At 38.0% G+C, this 20370-nt stretch overlaps 1 protein-coding gene across 2 annotated transcripts in view; it reads left to right on the forward strand.

The window, feature by feature from the left end:
* Positions 1-20370, forward strand: part of INPP5A (inositol polyphosphate-5-phosphatase A) — a 227309-nt gene that overhangs the window by 77287 nt on the left and 129652 nt on the right. For both annotated transcript variants that reach the window (XM_087702660.1, XM_087702661.1), the window contains exons 3-4: positions 6266-6366; positions 8937-9024. In XM_087702660.1, coding sequence (XP_087558786.1) covers positions 6266-6366; positions 8937-9024 — 189 coding nt within the window. The remainder of the gene's footprint in view (positions 1-6265; positions 6367-8936; positions 9025-20370) is intronic.

Here is a 20370-nt window from a genome sequence, read left to right on the forward strand (position 1 = left end):
ATAGCTGAAATCGAGGATTCACCATTTCTACAAGACAACAAAAACAAGGGGATTTTAAAAGTTCCTTCAAGTGACATGTTAGTGTGAAAAAGCTGAGAATAATATGTGAACTCAGGAAAAAAGTCAGATCTGAACCTAATGTTCCCGTAAGTTAGCTAATTTATTTTATAGGTTTCCCAACTCCTAAATGACTCTGGGGACTCACAATTAAAATCCAACATATTAAAAGAAATGCAGCCAACCAGAATAGCAAAATACAAAAAGTCCAAAATAAATCAGATTAAAATAAAGCAAAATAAAAATGGGAACTTCCACTATCATCTTGTTCCCAAAGCCTGGAAGAACAACCAGCTCTTCAGTAGTTTCTTGAAGAACATAAGGATGATAGTCACACAAAATTCCAAGGATGAAATCATTCCAAAAGGCTGGAATTGCAGTAAAGTAGGAGTGCTTCCTAGGCAGGGGTTGGTCGGTGAACCCGGAAGTAATTAACTTCCGGGAACGCCGGTACTGGTCCTGGCCCCTGTCGCTGCAAAGTGCCCTTGCCGACAAGGCAGCACGACCCGCTCGGCATATAGAAACAAGAAAAGAAGGAACAGGAGAGGAGTTCCAAGCGGGGCTTTTCAAACAGCCAAACTCCTCTCCTGTCCCTTCTTTTGCTGTTTGAACAAGCCGTGCGGGTTGCACTCCCTTGTCCCGGCTGCCCCGCTGCCCGCCTATGTTTTCCAAGGCATGGAGCGATTCCAGAGCCCATCCGTGACCCCCGTGGAAAACATAAGCACGCACGCACAGCCTGCACAATTACAGCCCCCGAGAGTGGAGACTCTCGGAAGGAAGCCAGAGGCAGCGGGGCAGCCGGGTCCCTCACCCACTCTGAGGGAGGGAGAGCCAGTTGGGAGAGGGGCTTTGGTCCTGCTGCCTCTGGCGGATAGGGCTTTATTGGCCCGCGGCAAAGATTCTGTCCCTCACCCCGGAGCCATTGGTCTTGGGATGTTCTGCGGAGCCCCCCAGGGAAGAACGCCGCTGCCAGGTACTTTTAACCATATATTTTGCTCCCATGTCTGCAGAATGCTGCAAAAAACCAGGAACACAGGCCAGTTGTTGAGTGTTTCAAATATGATTGGAACACTCAACAAGGTGACCACAGTATGTGTGTGTGTGTGTCTGTTTCTGTGTCTATGTGTGTGTGTGATAGAGAAAGACAGACAGACAGAGGCACAGAGAGACAGAGGGAATGAGAGAGACACAGACACAGAGGGAGGGAGGAGAGAGATACACAGAGAGAGAGACAAACAGACACAGAGAGAGAATCACATAGAGAGACACAGAGAGAGGGAGGGAGAGAGAGGCAAAGAGCCACACATAAACAGAGAGAGAGAGACAGACAGACTCACACAGAGAGAGAAAGAGAAAGAAAGGAAGAAATTAAAAAAAAAGAAAAAAGAAAGAAAAAGTGAGAGTGAGATGAAAGAAAAAAAGAAAAAAGGGACAGAGAGACAAAAGGAAGGAGAGAGAGAGAGAGAGAGAGAGAGAGAGAGAGAGAGAGAGAACACATGGCCGGCAAGCCACTCCCACAAAGGAGGCCACACCCACAGAGTAGGTTTGAAATTTTCTGGAAGCCCACCACTGTTCCTAGGTCTGCAGAATGATATTCTTTAATTGATGGGATGTGTAGTTCACTCACTCTACTGGATTGAATGCATATGCAGAGACAACAGTTGATAAGAGATCCCTCAGCTAACCAGGCCCTTCTATGGTATGAAAGTCTCTAAGATAAACATCAGGCCCTTGAATTTTAACAGCAGCCAACTGGGAACCAGTTCAGGTCACAGTGTATCAGTCACACATGCATAACATGGTCCCTGTACTGCTGCCTTGTGGACCAGCAGTAGTTGCCAGATGGTCTTCAAGAAGAGCCCCCTGCTGAGCACATCCCTGTAATCCGGTTGCGAGATGATTAGGGGGTGCACGGCAGCCTGTGATACTTCTGTTTCCTAGGAATAATCTTACAGCTCCACACCTTCCATTATTACACACTGGGACAAAAATGAGAAGCTAACTCGTGTGGTTAGCAGTTTTGTGGCTGTCCCATTTGAGCTTTCAAAACAGGAAGAAAGTCCCACTTCATTCTTCATTCAGACAGATAATTTTAGAGGGCCAAAAGCAGTAATCTTACTCGTCACCCCACCTCCTTTTATGTGGTGGTAGAAGAGCCAAGGTGTTCTCAGTCATATAATTTTGCCTTGTACATTTCCTGCTTTTACTTTTAAAATTATATTTCACTGAATACAGTTAGCCTTCTATCTGCATGTGTTCTGTCTCCATCTCTGTATGTTTCTGTAGCTTTTCACGGGTGTAGGTATGCTGGTCTTGTTGTATTCGGGTCTTTTCCCGTGTAAGATTGAGATTGTCTTGGCAACGTTTCGGTGAGGTCTCACTCGCCATCTTCAGGCTTAAAGCCTGGTCAGAGCTGCCGTCTTTCTATAAATCTTGTTGGGGGTGTGTGGAGTGCTGGCGTTGTTTCAGTAAGTGGGTTGATTGGCTGTGTGGCTGTATCATGATTGGTAGATTGGTGCTGATTGGTGCTGGCTGTGTGTCCATTGTTGTTTTGTGTTGTAACAGCCTGGGTGGTGGGTGGGGCTCGTTTGTTTACCAGGGCTGGTTTCCAGATGTCTGGTGGGCGGGAGGTATCGTCATGTTTATTCATGTTGTGGGGGTGTTTCTCTATTTCGATAGCTTCCATAATTCTCTTGTTGAAGTGTTCAGTTTTGGAGATTAATTTGGTTTCTTCAAAATTAATTTAATGTCCTGTAGCTTTAAGGTGATGGAAAATGGAGAAAGTTTTTTCTTTTTTTCTTACTGCGTTCTTATGTTCTGCGATGCATGCCTTTATTCCCTTGTTGGTTTGTCCTAGGTATGTTATCTGGAGATGAGGGTCTTGGCTACAGAGTTGATCTGTGCAGAGTGAGGATGGGATTGTGAATTTAAGTAGCGGTTGGTGTGTTGTTTTTTTTCTGGTAGATGGTGTGTCCTAGGGAGCCATTGTTTTTTTTGTTGAAGTTGGTTGTGTGCTTCTATTTCCATAGTGAATAATATTTTGGGGTGTAGGCTGTGTGAGATGTGTGAGGAAGTTGTCCAGTTTTTCTTTCCCGCATGGCCAAATCATGAAAATGTCATCAACATATCAACATACCATACTCTGTCCCCACAACATGAATAAACGTGACAATGACCCGAATACAACAAGACATCTATTTTTCTATCTATCTATCTACCTATCTACCTATCTATCTATCTATCTATCTATCTATCTATCTATCTATCTATCTATCTATCTATCTATCTATCTATCTATCTATCTATATATATATATATATATATATATATTAGATTTTTTACAACCCCTGGTATGCCCCAATTATGGCAGGGGGCTAACTGCTTCCATCATCTGTCTATCGGCTCATCACAAGAGTCCATCACGACAGAAACCCAATATTTTTACTGTTGCCTTTGTTATATTTGTGTTTTTTTTAAAAAAAAACACACATATATATATATGTGTGTGTGTGTGGGTGTGTGTTGCATTTGTGCTGATAAATAATGCATTTGTGACACAAAATGCATATACATATATCTATATCTATATATCCCCCTTCTCTCTCCCTCCCCCCTCACAGACACAAACTATTCCTGAGACTATTTTATTTTGGTCTTTTATGGAATTATTTTAAATATACCAAGGATAATTCCCATTTTAAAATCTTACCATGATTTATTAGTTTATTTTTTTTTAATTTGCTTATCCCGGAGTTCAGTTTGCTGATTCATGGTGCTTTAGAGCAAAACAATAAAACATGCATCATAACAGGATTCGAACAAATCCAGCATTAATATCTCCACAATAAATGTAAAAATAAACTATTCGAAAGAAGATGATGAGGAGAACAGTGGGTGAAAGCTACATCTGGGGGCGGGAGACCTTGTTACAGTGATTCATTCTGTTGTCGTGTCAGACCTCCATGGTAAACCAGACAGGAAACATGATTAGATGAGGTAAATCTACTTTTCTGTGAGGCTACATTCACAGAACCTTTGCAAGTCTGAAGGTACAAAACTTCCTGGCTGCCACTTTCAATCTTTTGATCCATTCCTTCGAAGTTTCTTTCTCTAATGGTTCAGCCATTGGAGGCTCCTCCGTCTTTTCTCTGGTTGTTTCTTAGGCAGCATCTCTTCCCGCGTTCCCTCATTATGTGTCGCCATTTCTCTGGTTTATGGTAACGTGCTCCAAGAGGCTGCAGTTGGTTCAGAATTTATGTTATAATCAGGATTAAAAGGTGGCAGTACGTTACATCACGTTGCAGACTCTGCCTTGGTTACTAATGGCCTTTCAGGGATACTTTATAATATTGGTGCTATAAACCCCGGCATGACTTCTCACCAACTTTTCTATAGGATGATATTCTCCCATTGAAACTGGGGCAGCTGGTCCAATCTCCCTTCAGCGGGGTAAGGGGGGCGTGGAGGCCCCGTGTTTTGATGGCAGTACCAGACCTTTAGGTAGCTTCTCAGTGGGCAGCCAGGTGGCTCCCACCTTCTGAAAGCAACTCTCAACAAAGGTTGTTTGGGTGTGCTCCATTTTAGTTGCATTATGGTTAACGTTGGGCTTTATTAATTCTCTTCTATGTTTCTTAATTGTGTTGCGCTCTTTTATTTATGTATATTTTTAATTTGTGTACTGAACTTCATGTATCTTGAGCCGGAGCTGTGGCCGACGGAGACCGAGGGGGCGGCTTTGTTGATTTTGGAGGAATGGCAAGAGGAGCAGGGAGGGGCAGCCCCCAGGCTTGGGACGGCGTGCCAGCAGGGAGGAACGGGGGCAGGTTACTGGCTTTGGCAAATAGCCCGTCAGCAGCTTGAAATCTTGAAAGTTATTCTCTAAGCCCAGTCCTACTTTACCATGCCTTGGGAACAGCAGAGATTGGTGATTGGGTTTAACCATCAGCAGGGATATTCACTGGGAAGGGAGAAATTAAGCCAGAGGATCCCAGAAACTCCGCTATGCTGTCTTCAGAATGCATCACTTGGAAGCCTCATTACTCTTGGCAGGATAGAACCCAGCTACTAGGACAGTGTAACTTCAGCAGGTTTCTAACAGTTAAGCAACAGTTAAAACATAAATTAACATGGCCCCAAGGATGAGTTCCTTGTCAATTTCCTAATCTGCACAGGAATGAAAGCTGCTCATTTATTTGCCTATTTCACAACTTAATATTTTAGTTTGTTTATGTGTATATACTGTATTTTTCAGAGTATAAGACGTGTATATACCGTATTTTTCAGAGTATAAGGCACAGTTTTTTCCCTTCAAAAAAGAGGGGGGAAATCTGGGTGCGTCTTATACATTGAATGCAGCATTTTTGGCCTCCCAAAACCCCGTCCCATTTGCAAAAAGGGACATGCAGAGGGTTTGAGAGGCTTTCAGAGTGCTTCTGGGGGCTGGGGAGGGAAAAAATGAGTGAAAACGGGCTGTTTTTTGCTCATTTTTGCCCCCACCCCCACCCCCAGGAGCACTCTACAAGCCTCCTAAAGGCTATGCATTCCCTTTTTTTGAGAAAAAAGTGCCCATTTTCATGAAAAAGTGCTGTTTTTGGGAGGTCTGCAGAGTGCAAAAACTTTTTTTTTAAAATTTGCCTCTTAAAAATCTTGGAGCGTCTTATACTCTGAAAAATATGGTGTTAAATCCCTACTTCTTGTATTTTATTTGTCAAAATTCTTCAAGCTAATTTAAATACAACTGGTTTGGAGAAGAACAATAGTTATACTAGTTTTCCAAGTATAAAAGGTGCAAGTATTCCAGTTCCATAAAATGTTCATAAAACTTACAATCATTTCATCTCATTTGCTTTACAGATCTGTCACATTTAACTTATTTAACAAATGTGCAGTAGATATTATTTATTTACTCATAGATATGTACCCAAGTTTTGATAGATCAATATTTTACATGTCCTTTTTTGTTTTTATCTCCTTGTTTGAAAAAGCTGTACAAAAATGATATAGGGAAATACGCATTCTGACACCTTATAGACTCAGAAACCTTAGCATGGTATTCAGAAAAGTATGTACAGTAAATGAGATTACATAAATTTTGAATTGAGTCATTACTGTGATTGTTGAACATTGATTTATTGAACATTGCTTTTTAGCTGGCTTCGTCTAATATCATTTTGGGATGCGATATTCATACATTTCTTTTATTTTGCAGGTTGTACACGCACATAAACCACACTTCATGGCATTACACTGTCAAGAGTTTGGAGGGAAAAACTATGAAGCATCCATGTCTCACGTGGACAAGTTTGTTAAGTAAGTAACAAAAAAGGCAGACCAAAGCTAAATAAATACTTTTGCTTAGTCAACTTTAATTATTTTTTAAAAGAAAATAAATACAAACCATTTAATACCCTCTTCAAATTATTACTCGGTTCACCTCTACAATAAGTACATTATTTTATAATCCAATATTCCTTATCTAAGGAGAATTGCTTGCACTTCCTGTTTGGCTTATCTTGCTATTACTTCAACCATTTTGAAACTAAGATTCCTAGGAAGCTCCTTTAGACCAAATCAGAGCATTTGGTTCTTCTAACCGTGTGAGGAAGCTGTAGACCTTTGTCCCCCCAAGACTTCTCTCTTGGTGCCTGCCAGGCCCAATTTTGGGCTATTGTTTTTTGATACATTGAAATATTATTCTAAAGCAGAAAGGAACAAGCATAGAGCAAAGCCTCCATGATATCATTTCCAATGATGCCCTTGGACTCTGCAGAGGCTTTCCGGACTTTCTGTGCAGCTTAATTCTTTGTAGGCAGCCATGCCCTCCCCCATCACCAGGACCACCCAGCTACCAGTCAGACAGGAAGAGAGGGAGGACAAGATGGCTTCTGGGAACTCTGCAGCCACAGGCCTCATGAAGAATAGGCTGAATTAGCAGAGGGGAAGCTCAGGGAAACAGAGAGGTAAACCCAGGGGTGGGCTGCTAGAGGTTCGCCCAGGTTCGGGAAAACCCGTAGCTAATGTTATGTCCGGTTCGGAGAACCTTCAAATCCCTCCTCCCCTCTCCCCCTCCTCCCCCCCCCAGGAGTCTCCATGCGGCCCGTCTTGGATGTGAGGTAAGTGCAGAGCCCGTGCAGAGCCTTGGGGAGGGGGAAAAGCGAGCCCATTTCCGGCCTCCAGAGGGCCTCCGGAGCCTGAGGGAGGCAGTTTTCACCCTCCCGGAGGCTTGAAGAAAGCCTCCAGAGCCTGGGGAAGGCGAACACACACACACACACACACACACACACCGCTGTGGTGCAGGAGGCCGACTAGGCCACTCCCACAGTGGCCACACCCACCCAGCACCTGGGCAGAGAACCCGTTGGTGACGTTTTTGAAGCCCAGCCCTGGGTGAACCTCGTGTCAGATGGGCACCAAGCAAATTTAATAAACAAGCGGACAAAATGAGAGCCATGATGAGGCAACTGGAAAGAAGGAAATTACTGAAAAAATTGGGGGGAGTTGGGGGGGGGAGAGAGGCATTTTATTTCCTTCCCTCAGAACTCTTGTCAGATCAAAGTTCTTTGAGCCATTTCTCACAGGCGGAACAAAGAGGAGGAGAATGAAGAAAAGCCGTGAATAAGTAAAAGAGAAAATATGAAAAAAAAAAGTAATAACACTGACAGAACAGAAATAGAAAAGATTAACTAAAAGAAAAAGACTCTGTCGAGAAAAGTGTGTAGCTCTGCAGAGATTGGCAAAACAGATATACAGGGATTAAGATAAGGATACAGAGGCCATCAATATATGCATATATTATGGCTATATAATAGTGGTGTTTAAAAGTATGGAAACAAGTATAATGTTTTTGACTCTGTTTATCTAGTTTTAATTTTCTCTAGTTTTAGAACATGTGGAAAGCATCATGTTTTAAGCTTTACTTATGCAGAAATATTGAAAATTCAAAAGGGTTCAGAAGCACCACTGTAGAAGGAAAAAACATGAGAATATCGTGAAATTGGACTTTAAAAAAAGTTTAGATAAAGACATTATACAAAATAGTTAAAATAGAAAACAGTTTTATTATTCAGTTTAAATTCTGAACTCATTGAAAACATTTATAATTTACATTTTTAAAAAAATGTGTATACTTATTTTTTGTAAAATAACCCCCCCCCCACCCCCCCCGGCCACTTGAAGGAACATACAAAAACACAATCAATTTTTCAGGTTCCTAATGTCCAAGTTTATATATTTTGAGTTAGGGTCAATCGGTTTATTGATGGTTTAAAATAACAACAACAACAACAACAATAATAGAACCACGCGGGACAGTTACCGCCTTCTGATAAGGCTGACTACTTTGTGCTATAGTACTTTCCATTTTGAATGGATACTTTTTCTGATTATTTTACCTCTGCAGAACAGTAATTGTATTCCACTTCAAAGTAAATTAATCACCACAGGTCTTCTGTCTAATGTGGTTTGGTGGTAATTTATTCTTGGAGTATAATTTTTTTAGACATACTTTTACCACATAAGTGAATTTAAAAAGAAATGTTTTTCCCTCTGCTGAGAAAAGAGAAACAGCGCCCTCTCCTGAGCACTGGAGAGAAGGGTCCTCTCATTTTCATTACTCTAAGATTCCTTTTAGTGGAACCTATTTGAAAGGTGCCTGCAAAGACGCATGGATTGACTTGTGAAGGAGAACTCAACAAATAAACAATAGAATAGCAATTAATTAAATGCAGCAATTTACTTCCATTGTACATTTGTAACTGATTTCTCCAGTAACCTCCCCCAAAATAAGGGGCTGTTGATATGTTTTGATTTTTCGAGCACAGTTCCTTAATATTTCAAAAGAAATTTACTCTGCACATTTTCTTTTTAATTTTGTTTTCCAGAGAATTGCTATCCAGTGATGCTATGAAAGACTACAACAGAGCCCGGGTTTATCTGGATGAAAATTTCAAGTCACAGGAACACTTTACGGTACATTTCCTGGCACACTTTTTATATGTTATAGATGATTTCACTTACTCATCTTTACAAGAGGTGGCCTTTGTTAACCTTTAGATACAATTCCCAGTAATTTTGGTCAAATGTTGGTCAAATAAATTCTAGGAGTTGCATTATTGGCATATATGGAGAAATATGGTTGAGGAAGGGTTACGTAGAGTTATTGCAGGGCAGAAGTATAGTGTATTTAATTTGCAACCGCAAATGTATTTAATAAGAGCACTCTAGATGTTAGCTTTATTTTTAAAAAGACAGAACAGGCATTAATACAAGCTTGTAGCAGCAGTGTGATAATGGCTGGAGATAATTCTCCACATAAAATAGATGGCTTTACAAACCCACATAAGTAACAAAAATTTCAATTATGATAACAAAAAGCAGGCCAACATCTCAATCAACCAATGAGAAGCCATACCCAACCAGGCATCACATAAATACTACTCATGGAATAGCCCAAAACACACCATCCAGTGGAGATCCCTGAGGACGGGCTCCAGCACAGGTATGAAAGCTTAGAAGATTAAACCTTTGGTGATTGACCCAGATTTAATCCTGCAAAAAAATAATTACACATTTCAATTGCTTTCTAAGATAAAAACCATCACATGATAGTTAGATGCTAGTAATATATTATGCATATTATCATAAAATAATCATAAAATACAAGTTTACATAATTCTAAACCAGAATTGGATGCTGTCTGAAATCTTACCACCACCATTCCCGAAGATTTTGAAGTCATGGTTTTAAGGTCAGAATTGTGGGTTGCTTGATTATAGATTGCTGTTGTGTTTGCACTGAAACTCCACATATCCTCAAATAGAGCAACTGTCTCACTGACACATTCTCAAAAATAAATAACCCCACAAAACTCCTTATCGGTCAAATCAAAAAGAAACCAAATTAAAAATTGTAAACTAATTGACACAGTTTAAGAATCGGAAACTACCATATCTTCCCACAAACCCACAAGCAAATCCTAGCTATATAAACAGCTGCCTCCCCAGGCTTATAAGAACGTTAAAAATGACTTATCTTCTTAATGCCATTTTCATTTTTCTCAGATCTCATTCTGTTTGTTGCCAGGTTAGGAGAATACATGGTAGTTGTTCAGATGTTGATTTTGGACTATGTTCAAGTGCCAACTCAGTCATGGAGTCCCGGGTGACTTCAGGCCACTCTCAATCCACTTGCTTCCTAGTCTATCCACTACTGCTTTGTGGATGGAACGGGGAGACCTCCAAGCATTCCATGCTGAATTTTCAGAGATAAGTCGTGATAAAAAGGAAATGAATGAATACTTGGTTTGTGGGAGAGAGTATTTTGTTTATAAGCATCTGTGTTATTGTCATAGCAGATAAGAACTATATGATATAATGAACAAAAATGTGACTTGGTGGAATCAATTTATTTGAAAACCTGAACACTGAAAGTAAGAAGGGAAGGGTACATCAACCAAATAACAAACAGTGAACTAACAGAAATACATATTGTAATGAATGCTGGAGATGTCTCACTTTCAATATAAATGCCCCCACAGTGATGAATTTCAGTACTTTAAGCTAATGTGACCTTTAAATAAGCCAGGGATTGTGCTGTAGCATAAAATAACATTACCTTAAAATCATGTTCTCCTGATTGCAAAAAATTCTAAAGTTAACTTTTGTTAGATTAATGACATTTGAGCAATATTTGCAGTCAGGCTTGCCTCAATTAATTGGCCATTAACTGAAAAAAGAAATTGAATTTATCTTGTATATAAATCCTGTATTATTAATGGCTTTCAGAAAATTCAGTGTGTTCCCAGAAATGGAAAACACATGCTTGATCTTGATGAGTGTATTATCTGTCAGAAGGAAATTTTCTAAATATAATAAAATGATTCAGGAAGACTGGTATAATTTAATTTAGTACAAGGAGAATTGAAATATTTGATTAGTTCATTTTAGATCATTTTACCTCTTGGGCTGGGGGTGGGGTGGGGTACATTTTCTTGACTCTTTCTATCCCCCCCCCCCCAGCCTCTTGTGCTGAGCACACTTTCAGCACGAGGTGGCGCCAGGATATTACTTTTACACACAACTAAAGCTTCTTGGTGTGCAAATTATAGCAATCAGCTAAAGGATTTGGTTGCTGAATATTTCTTTTGCAAATTTGGAGAAATTCAGAAGAGTGTATTATAAATCTGGATCTGGTTTCCTGTGCCACATTTGGTTTCCAATGGCGACTGTCATCAGTGGAGTAGATTACTCTTCACTCCAAATCTCATTTTTTGCATGCATACACCAATTTACTATAAAGTGGAAAGTGGAAACACTGAAAAGATAATCTTCTGCCTCCTTTCTGTTCATCACCCCAACTAAACATCTAATATTTTATTATTTCTGTTTAAAATAATATTTCTCTTTCTAAAATGAACCAACAAAAATATACAAACTATTTAACCAGTAGATGTAGTAATTTTGTATATTTATTTATAAATATGGGATTGATATTTAAACTTTGTGATTTGAAAATCTAGCTGAAGTTCTATTTGGTTGCATTTTTGTTCTATGCCATTTTTTTTTTGAATAGAGGTGATTCTTTTCAGTCCTTCAGTCTCAAAGAATAAATTGACTGTTATCTCTTAAGTCAAAAACATACTAGGCCAGTTTAGATGACAACTTTATTTGAATGGGCATAGAAATTGTACCTCTTATTCCTGTCAACAGTGCTCCCCATCTTCCTCTGGATGCATCACCTTAGTCGGATTTGCTTTTACCTACCAGTAGTTTCAATTGGTTTTATTTCACACAAGTCAGTTTTCAGGAAATGCCAGTTCTGAGCCTGTGCATGTTGGATTGGAAGAAGCCCTTTCAGGCAGCTAGTTTCTTTGTTATGCCTCTTTGTTATCCTTTCCTTGAAGCCACTTGCTTGAGTATCTAACTTTATATGAGTTCAAAAGAGATACTATTTGCCATCTGTTAGGCATGCAAAACGTCTTTGAAAGTTTTCAAAAATTCATGTGGCAAATCATTGTTGGAAGTGACTGTCCCCCATTTCCTTTCATTTAGTGACTGTAAACTTTTATTTTAATTATATAATAATTATATAATATGTATGTATGTACACACATGTGCATGTAAACATACTTCAAATATTTAACTGAGTTTTTTCAGCAAAAAATAATATACTGAATACAAATTTCAAATATAAATACAATTTTTCCTTATATGTTTTTTTCTAAATATCATAATCGTAAAACACATAATTCTTTAAAAATAATTATGATGCTAAGAAATCCTTGACATTACAACAGAAGCCTTTTAAATAGCTTTTCCATTGTGAAACCTGTTGACAATTTTTTTGATATTAATAAACAGTCTACTAATCCTCACTGACTGTGTTCACTCCCACTTACATTTGATTTTGGGCTGATATGCTAAACCAGGCATGGTTTGCAAACCATTTATAGTTAGCATTTTGTATGAAACAAATAACAATGTTTTCTTCAAGCCATGGTTAAAACAAATGTGTGCTTTGGCATAGTCTTTATCATCAAGCAACCTTACGAAACTGTAGCCTCTTTTTCAAAGTGCAAATGTTTCACCTCCATATGAATGGATCTATGGCATCGGCAGCGGAAAGTTCATTGTTGAAGGTGCAACATATGAAGCTGCTGTCTTTGCGTTGTTTGCAGAACTAATTGCAAAGTTCTTTTGAGCTTTCTGTGTATAACAGAGCACTAGCAAGAATCACTGCATAATCTATATACAGAATGTACATGCAGAGTAACATAAGTAAATATGTATATGTGTATGTATGTGTGTGTGTGTGTGTATACACACAACACACACACACACACACACACACACACACACCATTCCAAACTGCCAAAAGTCTTCTTTTTGATATGGGTTGAGAGGAGGAAATATAATAATTTATTAAGGCATAAATGGAGATGCTACTCCAAAGATGCATACAAAACTTCACGTAGGATTAATATGAAAAAGATCCCTTCCTGATCTTTCTTGGTTGATTGATATTACACTGATTATTTAAAAATAGCTTCAGTTGTTTAGAAGAAAGACAAAAACTCTATAATACTTTAATCTTTTCTTACTGTGGATCTCCCCAAATAATGATGCAGACCTACGCACGTTGTTTTAATCAGTGATACAACTTGAAAAGTAAAAGATGAAAGAATATTATGGTTCAATTATAGAGAATACACTGTATATAAGTCATAAATTAAACTGTTGGTAACAAATCACATTCAGGTAAACAGCTCAGAAAATACCATGAGCCCAACCAAAGATTTTGGACCTGAAACATGGGAAGAAACAACATTTAGTTAATTTGCTTTGAAGTAACATTACACTGTTAATTGGTTAATTATTCTCAAATGTAACCTCTGGAGTAATTACATTGGAGCAAAGGGGAGAGAATGAAGGAGAACAGAAGAACAATATGTGGCAAGATTAAGATTAAGGTTAAGATTAAGGTATCGGGCTAAATTTTAATACCCTTAGTCTTATTTTGGCATAGGCGGATTCAGCCATTCTAGACTGAACTCTATGACTGAAGCTTTCTTTCTTGTTGCCTGAACAGTTTTGACATAGCCAACAGGTTACAGATAGTCCTTATATAAATGACTACAACTGGGATTGGGAATCCCATTGCTAGGCAACGTATCATTAAGTGAGGCATCATGGGACTGCACCTGACTTACAACCTTCCATTGCAGTCATTAAGCAAATCACCCATGGTCATTAGGTGAGAGGCATCAAGTGGCTGCAACTTGTGACTTCACCACCGGCTTCTTCATTGGTTTTGTCAGAAGTCAACTGTGATGCTTCCAAATGACAATCATGACTGCAGGCCAATTGTGAAGCATCCAGAGCTTGATCATGTGACCATGATGGTCATACGTTTGATGACTGGTCATAAAGCTAACTTTTTAAAGTACCATGGCAACTTCAAACAGTCACTAAATAGGACAGTCGTTAACCAAGGGCTGTCTGCATGGGATTAGTGGCAGAATTTGCATTAAAATCTATCAGAAAGAGACTTAATTGGGTTTTCATTGTATACATATTTACTGTAAAGTAAGTGCTACTAAACTAAACAGATTCAGACTCTACTTTTACATGCTGCTGTTATTTTTAAAAAAAAAACGTTTTATAAAAAAAAAAAAGTTTCCCGTGGTCTCAGAGGAAAATATGGTAGGAGAAAGCAGCTTGTCTTGGTCTATGTGTATCCATAGTATCCTCTTGATTTCTGTGAAATTTAAGTACAAACTCAAGGTCTTTTAAAAATTTCAGCGTAATGCAGCAGTGATGGAAGTAGAAAAAGAACCTCTTGAAAGGCAAATATTAGACTAGATAAAGTTGTCTTCTTGGAATAGGATTGTGTCTCCAATGATTAAAATAGGACATAATTGCTTACAAAATAATGAAGTGCTACATGAAAAAAATGCATTTGCCAGTAGACATTCAGCTAATTCATAAATAAGAACACTGTGTCTTGTTGGATAAATAGCATGAATGCTGTTTGGTGTTATGAACTCTTGGGTATATTAGAGCTTTAGAACTATTGCATTTACCATAATGAAGTATTGATGGCAGAAAACAAAGCAGTGCTTCAGTCTATATGCTCTTTTTATATTAAAATCATAAGACAATCCAAAGTCACGTTTTCTCTTGTATAATTTCCCCCCAAAAAAACTTCAATAATGTGCACCAAATGAATTTAACAGATATGCTGATATTTTAAATAATGTACCTATTATCTAGTTAGAATTTCACACTAGAAGCATTAATTCATAACATTTATTTACGGATTTATATTTCTGTCTCAAAAAGATAGTAATCTTCAACATTACACAGTATTTGTGAAACATAGATAACTTGTTGATATAACTTGTTGATGTAACCATTTCTTAGAGGTAAGCCCCATTGGATTCAGTGAATACAGTCAATATAAAAGGTAAAAGAAGATAAAAATTTATAAAAACACAGTAATAAATAACAAAAAATACTAATCATACCTAGTAACCAACTGTATATCATATATAGAATGAATTAAATAAATCGAACACAGGTTCAACGTCTGTAAATTTGCTCTGAGCTCAGGATACAAGGGGATTATCAGGTAACAGTATGCATGGTGTTTGGCGAATCACAGATGTGGGTATTTCATTAATTACATGGAAGTGTTGCAGCACCAACTGGAAAAAGAGATTTCCTCTGTAGTATTCTGTTTGTACACAGATATGTCTTGATCAGATCTTGGATGTATGTGTGTTTATTTATCATAAATTAAATGTAGCCTATGGATGAATGATCTTTTCTTAAGAAAAGGTTTGCATCAGTAAAACATTCTGCAATTTACAAAGTCCTGTTTTGCATTATGAATTTAATGCCTATGAGGTTTTGCAGCAAGTTTTATTACTTTATTAAAAACAAAAGGTAACTTACTTCCTAACTTGTTTTATTTTAGCTGTTTGTTCTTTGCCTTGAATATTGAAATGCCAGAAATACTTATTTGTTCTTTTGTTAAATTTAACAATAGTTGCAATGTACAACTCAAACTAGACACTCATTGACACTAAGAAAATGTTTTTACTTAGATGTAGAGGACTTTCCAAGTGTCTATTGATCAGTGTTCTCCAACAGCATACAAATAATGTGTCTAATTTAACTGGCCACATGGAGGAATATAGGAAAAGCATTACTTATCCCCTGAAAGGCTTAGAATATCAATAGGAGGACACAACATTAATGACTTTCCTATACTGCAACCTCAAAAATGGCTAAATGAGGAAGAAATTATGCATTTGTTTTCCTATAATTTTACCAGTTGTCTTGTTTTACTGCAATGCTAAGGCGTTACGAGTGAAATGTCAGACTAAGATTTCTTTCCTAACAGTTTGTTTTGCATGCAATCTGCACAGCTTTCCTTTGCCTGCCCCCTCCCTTCACAAGGCAAGGGGGAAAAGATAGTTCATTATAGAGCCAAGCCATGGACTCTCCTATGTGAGTACTATGGAACTTACAATTATTTGAATCACAGCTTTGCAACTTCCTGACACGTTTTCTCCCTGATCAGCCGCTAGAATGCCTAGAACAGAACACGGGGCAAACATAATGTATGCTCTGCTGTATCAGGTGGAAGCGACAGGAAAGCAGATCATGGTTTTTATATAAAATGTCATTCAATATAAGAAACTAAGAAAAACACGTGGACATTATCATATTGGGTATTTTTCACTTTCAGTTCTGCATTTCCTGATTTTAGCGAGAGGCGTACCGGATACACACGACATGATTACACAATGTTATCTCTTGCAAAATGTTAATAACAACAACAAAAAAAAATATGGAGACTTGAGCAACTTGAAGAACCTAGGCCAGGTCAGCTGAAGAACAAGCAGGTCAAAAACAGCCTGAAAGCAAGATACTATTTGGAGAATAAAGAAATCGTGATAGTAATTGAAGAGCCGAAGCAGAGGGCTGTTGCCGTTGCTGAAAAGATTAAAAGATATGAAAACCGAGTAGCTCAGTTCAAGGAAAACTCACAGTTCAGAGCAAATCAGCATCAGTTTTATAAGAGCTTAGAAAGTGGAGATGGAGTAACAACAAATGAAAAGCCTGATAAAGAGCAAGCTCTGAAATTCTGGAAGAATTTGTGGGAAAACAACAAGAAGCCCAACAGAAATGCAAAATGGATCAAACAGATCGAGGATTCTATTAAAGTGCATAAAATGGAAGATGTGAAAATAACAAAAGAAATGGTGCAAAGACGGTCAAGAGAAGTGAAGAGCTGGAGTGGACCTGGACCAGATGAGCTACGTGACTTCTGGTTAAAGGCACTTACAAGTGTGCACAAAAGATTGACACCCCAAATGAACCAGATCTTAAAAACACCTGAAAATGATGAATGGATGACAACTGGAAGGACATTTTTGATCCAAAAAGGAAAGGATCCTGGAAACTATAGGCCAATCACCTGTTTGCCAACAACAAACAAGCTCCTTACTGGTATCATTGCAAACCAAATTTATGGATACTTGGAAAGAAATAACTTGCTTCCTGTAGAACAGAAAGGATGCTGCAAAAGTTCAAGAGGAACAAAGGACCAACTGCTGATTGACAAACTAATCCTAAAGAATTCAAAGAAAAGACGAACCAACCCGTTCATGGCTTGGATAGACTGTAAGAAAGCATTTGATTCAGTTCCCCATAGCTGGATCAAGAAATGCCTGAAAATCTTTGGCATCAGCAGCAACATACAAAAATTCATGGAAATTTCAATGAACCTCTTGAAAACGAAGCTTATAGCTAATGAAGAAGTACTGGATGAAGTTGAAATTAAACGCGGCATTTTCCAGGGAGATTCCCTTTCACCCCTACTTTTTATCTACCACTGACAATCATTTTGAAGAAGATAAATTATGGATACAAACTTGCAAAGAAAGGACTGAAAATTTTGCACTTGGTGTACATGGATGATTTGAAGCTGGTTGGTAAAACAAAAGCTGAACTGAATTTATTAATTGAAAGCACAAAAGAATTTAGCCAAGACATTTGTATGCAGTTTGGAATTGACAAATGTGGAACAATGGCAACCAAAGCAGGCAAGGTCATAGAAGATGATGGAATAGAACTTGAGAATGAAGAAATGATAAAGGCAGTAAAACCAGAAGAAGGCTACAAGTACTTGGGGATTTTAGAGGCCTCTGACTTAATGCATAATAAAGTCAAGGAATTAACTTCAGCCAAGTACATTCGACGAATTCGCAAGATATTAAAGTCCAAATTGAATGGAGGAAACATCATAAAAGCCATAAATACCTGGGCTATACCTGTGATCCGATACTCTGCAGGAATAATTGACTGGACCCAGATGGAGTTGGACAATTTGGACAGAAAAACAAGGAAGCTTATGACAATGAATCATGCTTTGCACCCTAAAAGTGATGTTGACCGATTATATCTACCAAGAACAGAGGGTGGTCAAGGACTCCTACAAGTAAAACAGACTGTGGAAGAAGAAAAACACAGCTTGAATGATTACATCCAGAAAAGTGAAGCACCAATGATTAAGGAAGTAATTAAAGGAGGCCTTTTAAAGACAACTAAGTCAAAAGCTGAATATAAGAAAGAAGTAATTGAGAAGCGAGCTGAAAATTGGAAAAACAAAGCTATGCATAGCCAATATTTGAAAAGTATTGAAGGCAAAGCTGACCCAAAGCTAACTTGGAACTGGTTAAGATCAGGAGCACTGAAAAAAGAAACAGAAGGCTTTATTTTGGCAGCTCAAGAACAAGCCTTAGCCACAAACTACATGAAGGCAAAAATTCAACATGTTACCACCAACAGCAAATGTCGCCTCTGTAATGAGAAAGACGAGACAGTCGACCACTTGATCAGTGGGTGCAGCAAAATTTCACAAACTGTCTACCTACAATGCCATGACTGCGTTGCTAAGATCATTCACTGGAAATTGTGCCGAAAGTTTGGATTTGAGTACAGCAAAAACCACTGGGAACATCAGGTGGAGAAGGTTTTAGAGAATGAGAAAGTCAAGATCTTGTGGGGCTTCAGAATTCAGACTGACAGGCACTTGGCCCACAACACACCTGGCATAAGAATAGTTGAAAAGAAAAAAGTTTGGTTCATTGACATTGCAATACCTGGAGATGCACAAATTGAAGATAAACAGCAAGAAAAAAATCACAAAGTACCGGGACCTGCAAATTGAAGTTGAGCAACTGTGGAAAAAGAAATTGTGTATTGTCCCGATTGTAATTGGAGCCCTTGGAGCAATACCCAAAGGGCTCCCTCGTTATTTGGAAATTTTAAATTTATCAGACTTGAACATTCTGATTCTACAAAAAACCTCCCTACTTGGAACAGCTGATATCCTCCAATGTTACCTTAACCGTTCCTAGGTCCTTGGTTAGGACTCGAGCTGTTGAGCTACCAACTAGCCCCAAAGGCTGTGAATCTCACCAAAGATTAACCACATAATAATAGTGATGATGATGATGATGATGATGATGATGATGATGATGATGATGATGGAGGAAAACTGAAGGCAATTGGCGAGGAGCTACCTAGATTCTGTTTATGCAAATGGATTAGTTCAGTAGATGCTATGGGAGCGAATTGCTTAAAGAAGTGAGATAGTTACACAACAATTATTTATATGTTGCCCAGGTGTACAAAGCAATATGGAATTTTATCTTCAAAATAATCCTGTGAGGTACATTAATCTTAAAGATAGTGATTGGGGGGAAACAATTTGAGCTTCATGGTTGGGTTGAGATTTACATATGGATCTCACCAATCAGTCTAAATCAGTCTAACTGTCCCATAACATTAGCTGTTGAATGGGAAAAAAATCCCATCTTTATTACAGGGTGTATCTGCTTAATATTATTAGGGTCTAAATTGGTAATAGTATGTAGCCTTCCTATAAAATTACATTTGTCATTTATTTCCAAGTCCACTTCAAACAAAGTAGGGATAATCATTGGTTTATAGAGCCATGCCATTTTAACCAACACTTATATGGATAACATAGAAATACAATAAAATTGGACAGTTGCAAAAGATTTTAAAAATAAATCAAGTATCAACATAATTATATATTTAAATTGCAACTCCTTTGTTAGAAATTCGTTGGACTGGCCCTTAATATTAAAAATGACTAAGAAAACTAGCATCATTGCATTAAAATCAAAATATTATATGAGATTTCACTATACTATTTCTATTTCTATGTATATTTCATAAGTATAGGTACATACATATTTGTCAGTGGGAAACCAGCTGGTTTTATAAGCACTCAATTGAGGAAAGAAGAGTTCCTTTTCTGTGTTCTAGATTGTTCCCATCTAGAAGATTGTCTTGGTGCCCTTCAAAGGTTTTGGCATACATATCTGGAGCATGCATAGAACAAGATTATTGTAGTATTATTGTATAGAAATCACATTAAGAGAAAGAAATATAAAATGCAGATAGAGGCGTTCAACCCAGGGGAAAAGGTCATATAAAACTAGGAACAAACTCTGTTATATCTTTTAATATATGCCTTTTGAAATAAAAATGTGATCCAAATGTGTAAATAGGAGGAATCTATTCAAAGAGAAAACTTTACAGCTGAAATTCTACAACTACATTGCCACTACTAAATTGTCCAAGACAGGAATAACTCGGGCTGTTAAATAAGAAGAGGATAGCTCTAATCTACTTTTAGATGAGAATATTTGCATTACATTGGATATTGCAATTTTTTTTAAAAAGTGCATAAAAGATAACTGAAATTATCAGA

This window comes from Thamnophis sirtalis, unplaced genomic scaffold (assembly GCF_051295495.1).
Source record: "Thamnophis sirtalis isolate CommonGarterSnake01/CBP01778 unplaced genomic scaffold, rThaSir2_p1.2 scaffold_15, whole genome shotgun sequence".
Classification (NCBI taxonomy): Eukaryota; Metazoa; Chordata; class Lepidosauria; order Squamata; family Natricidae; genus Thamnophis; species Thamnophis sirtalis.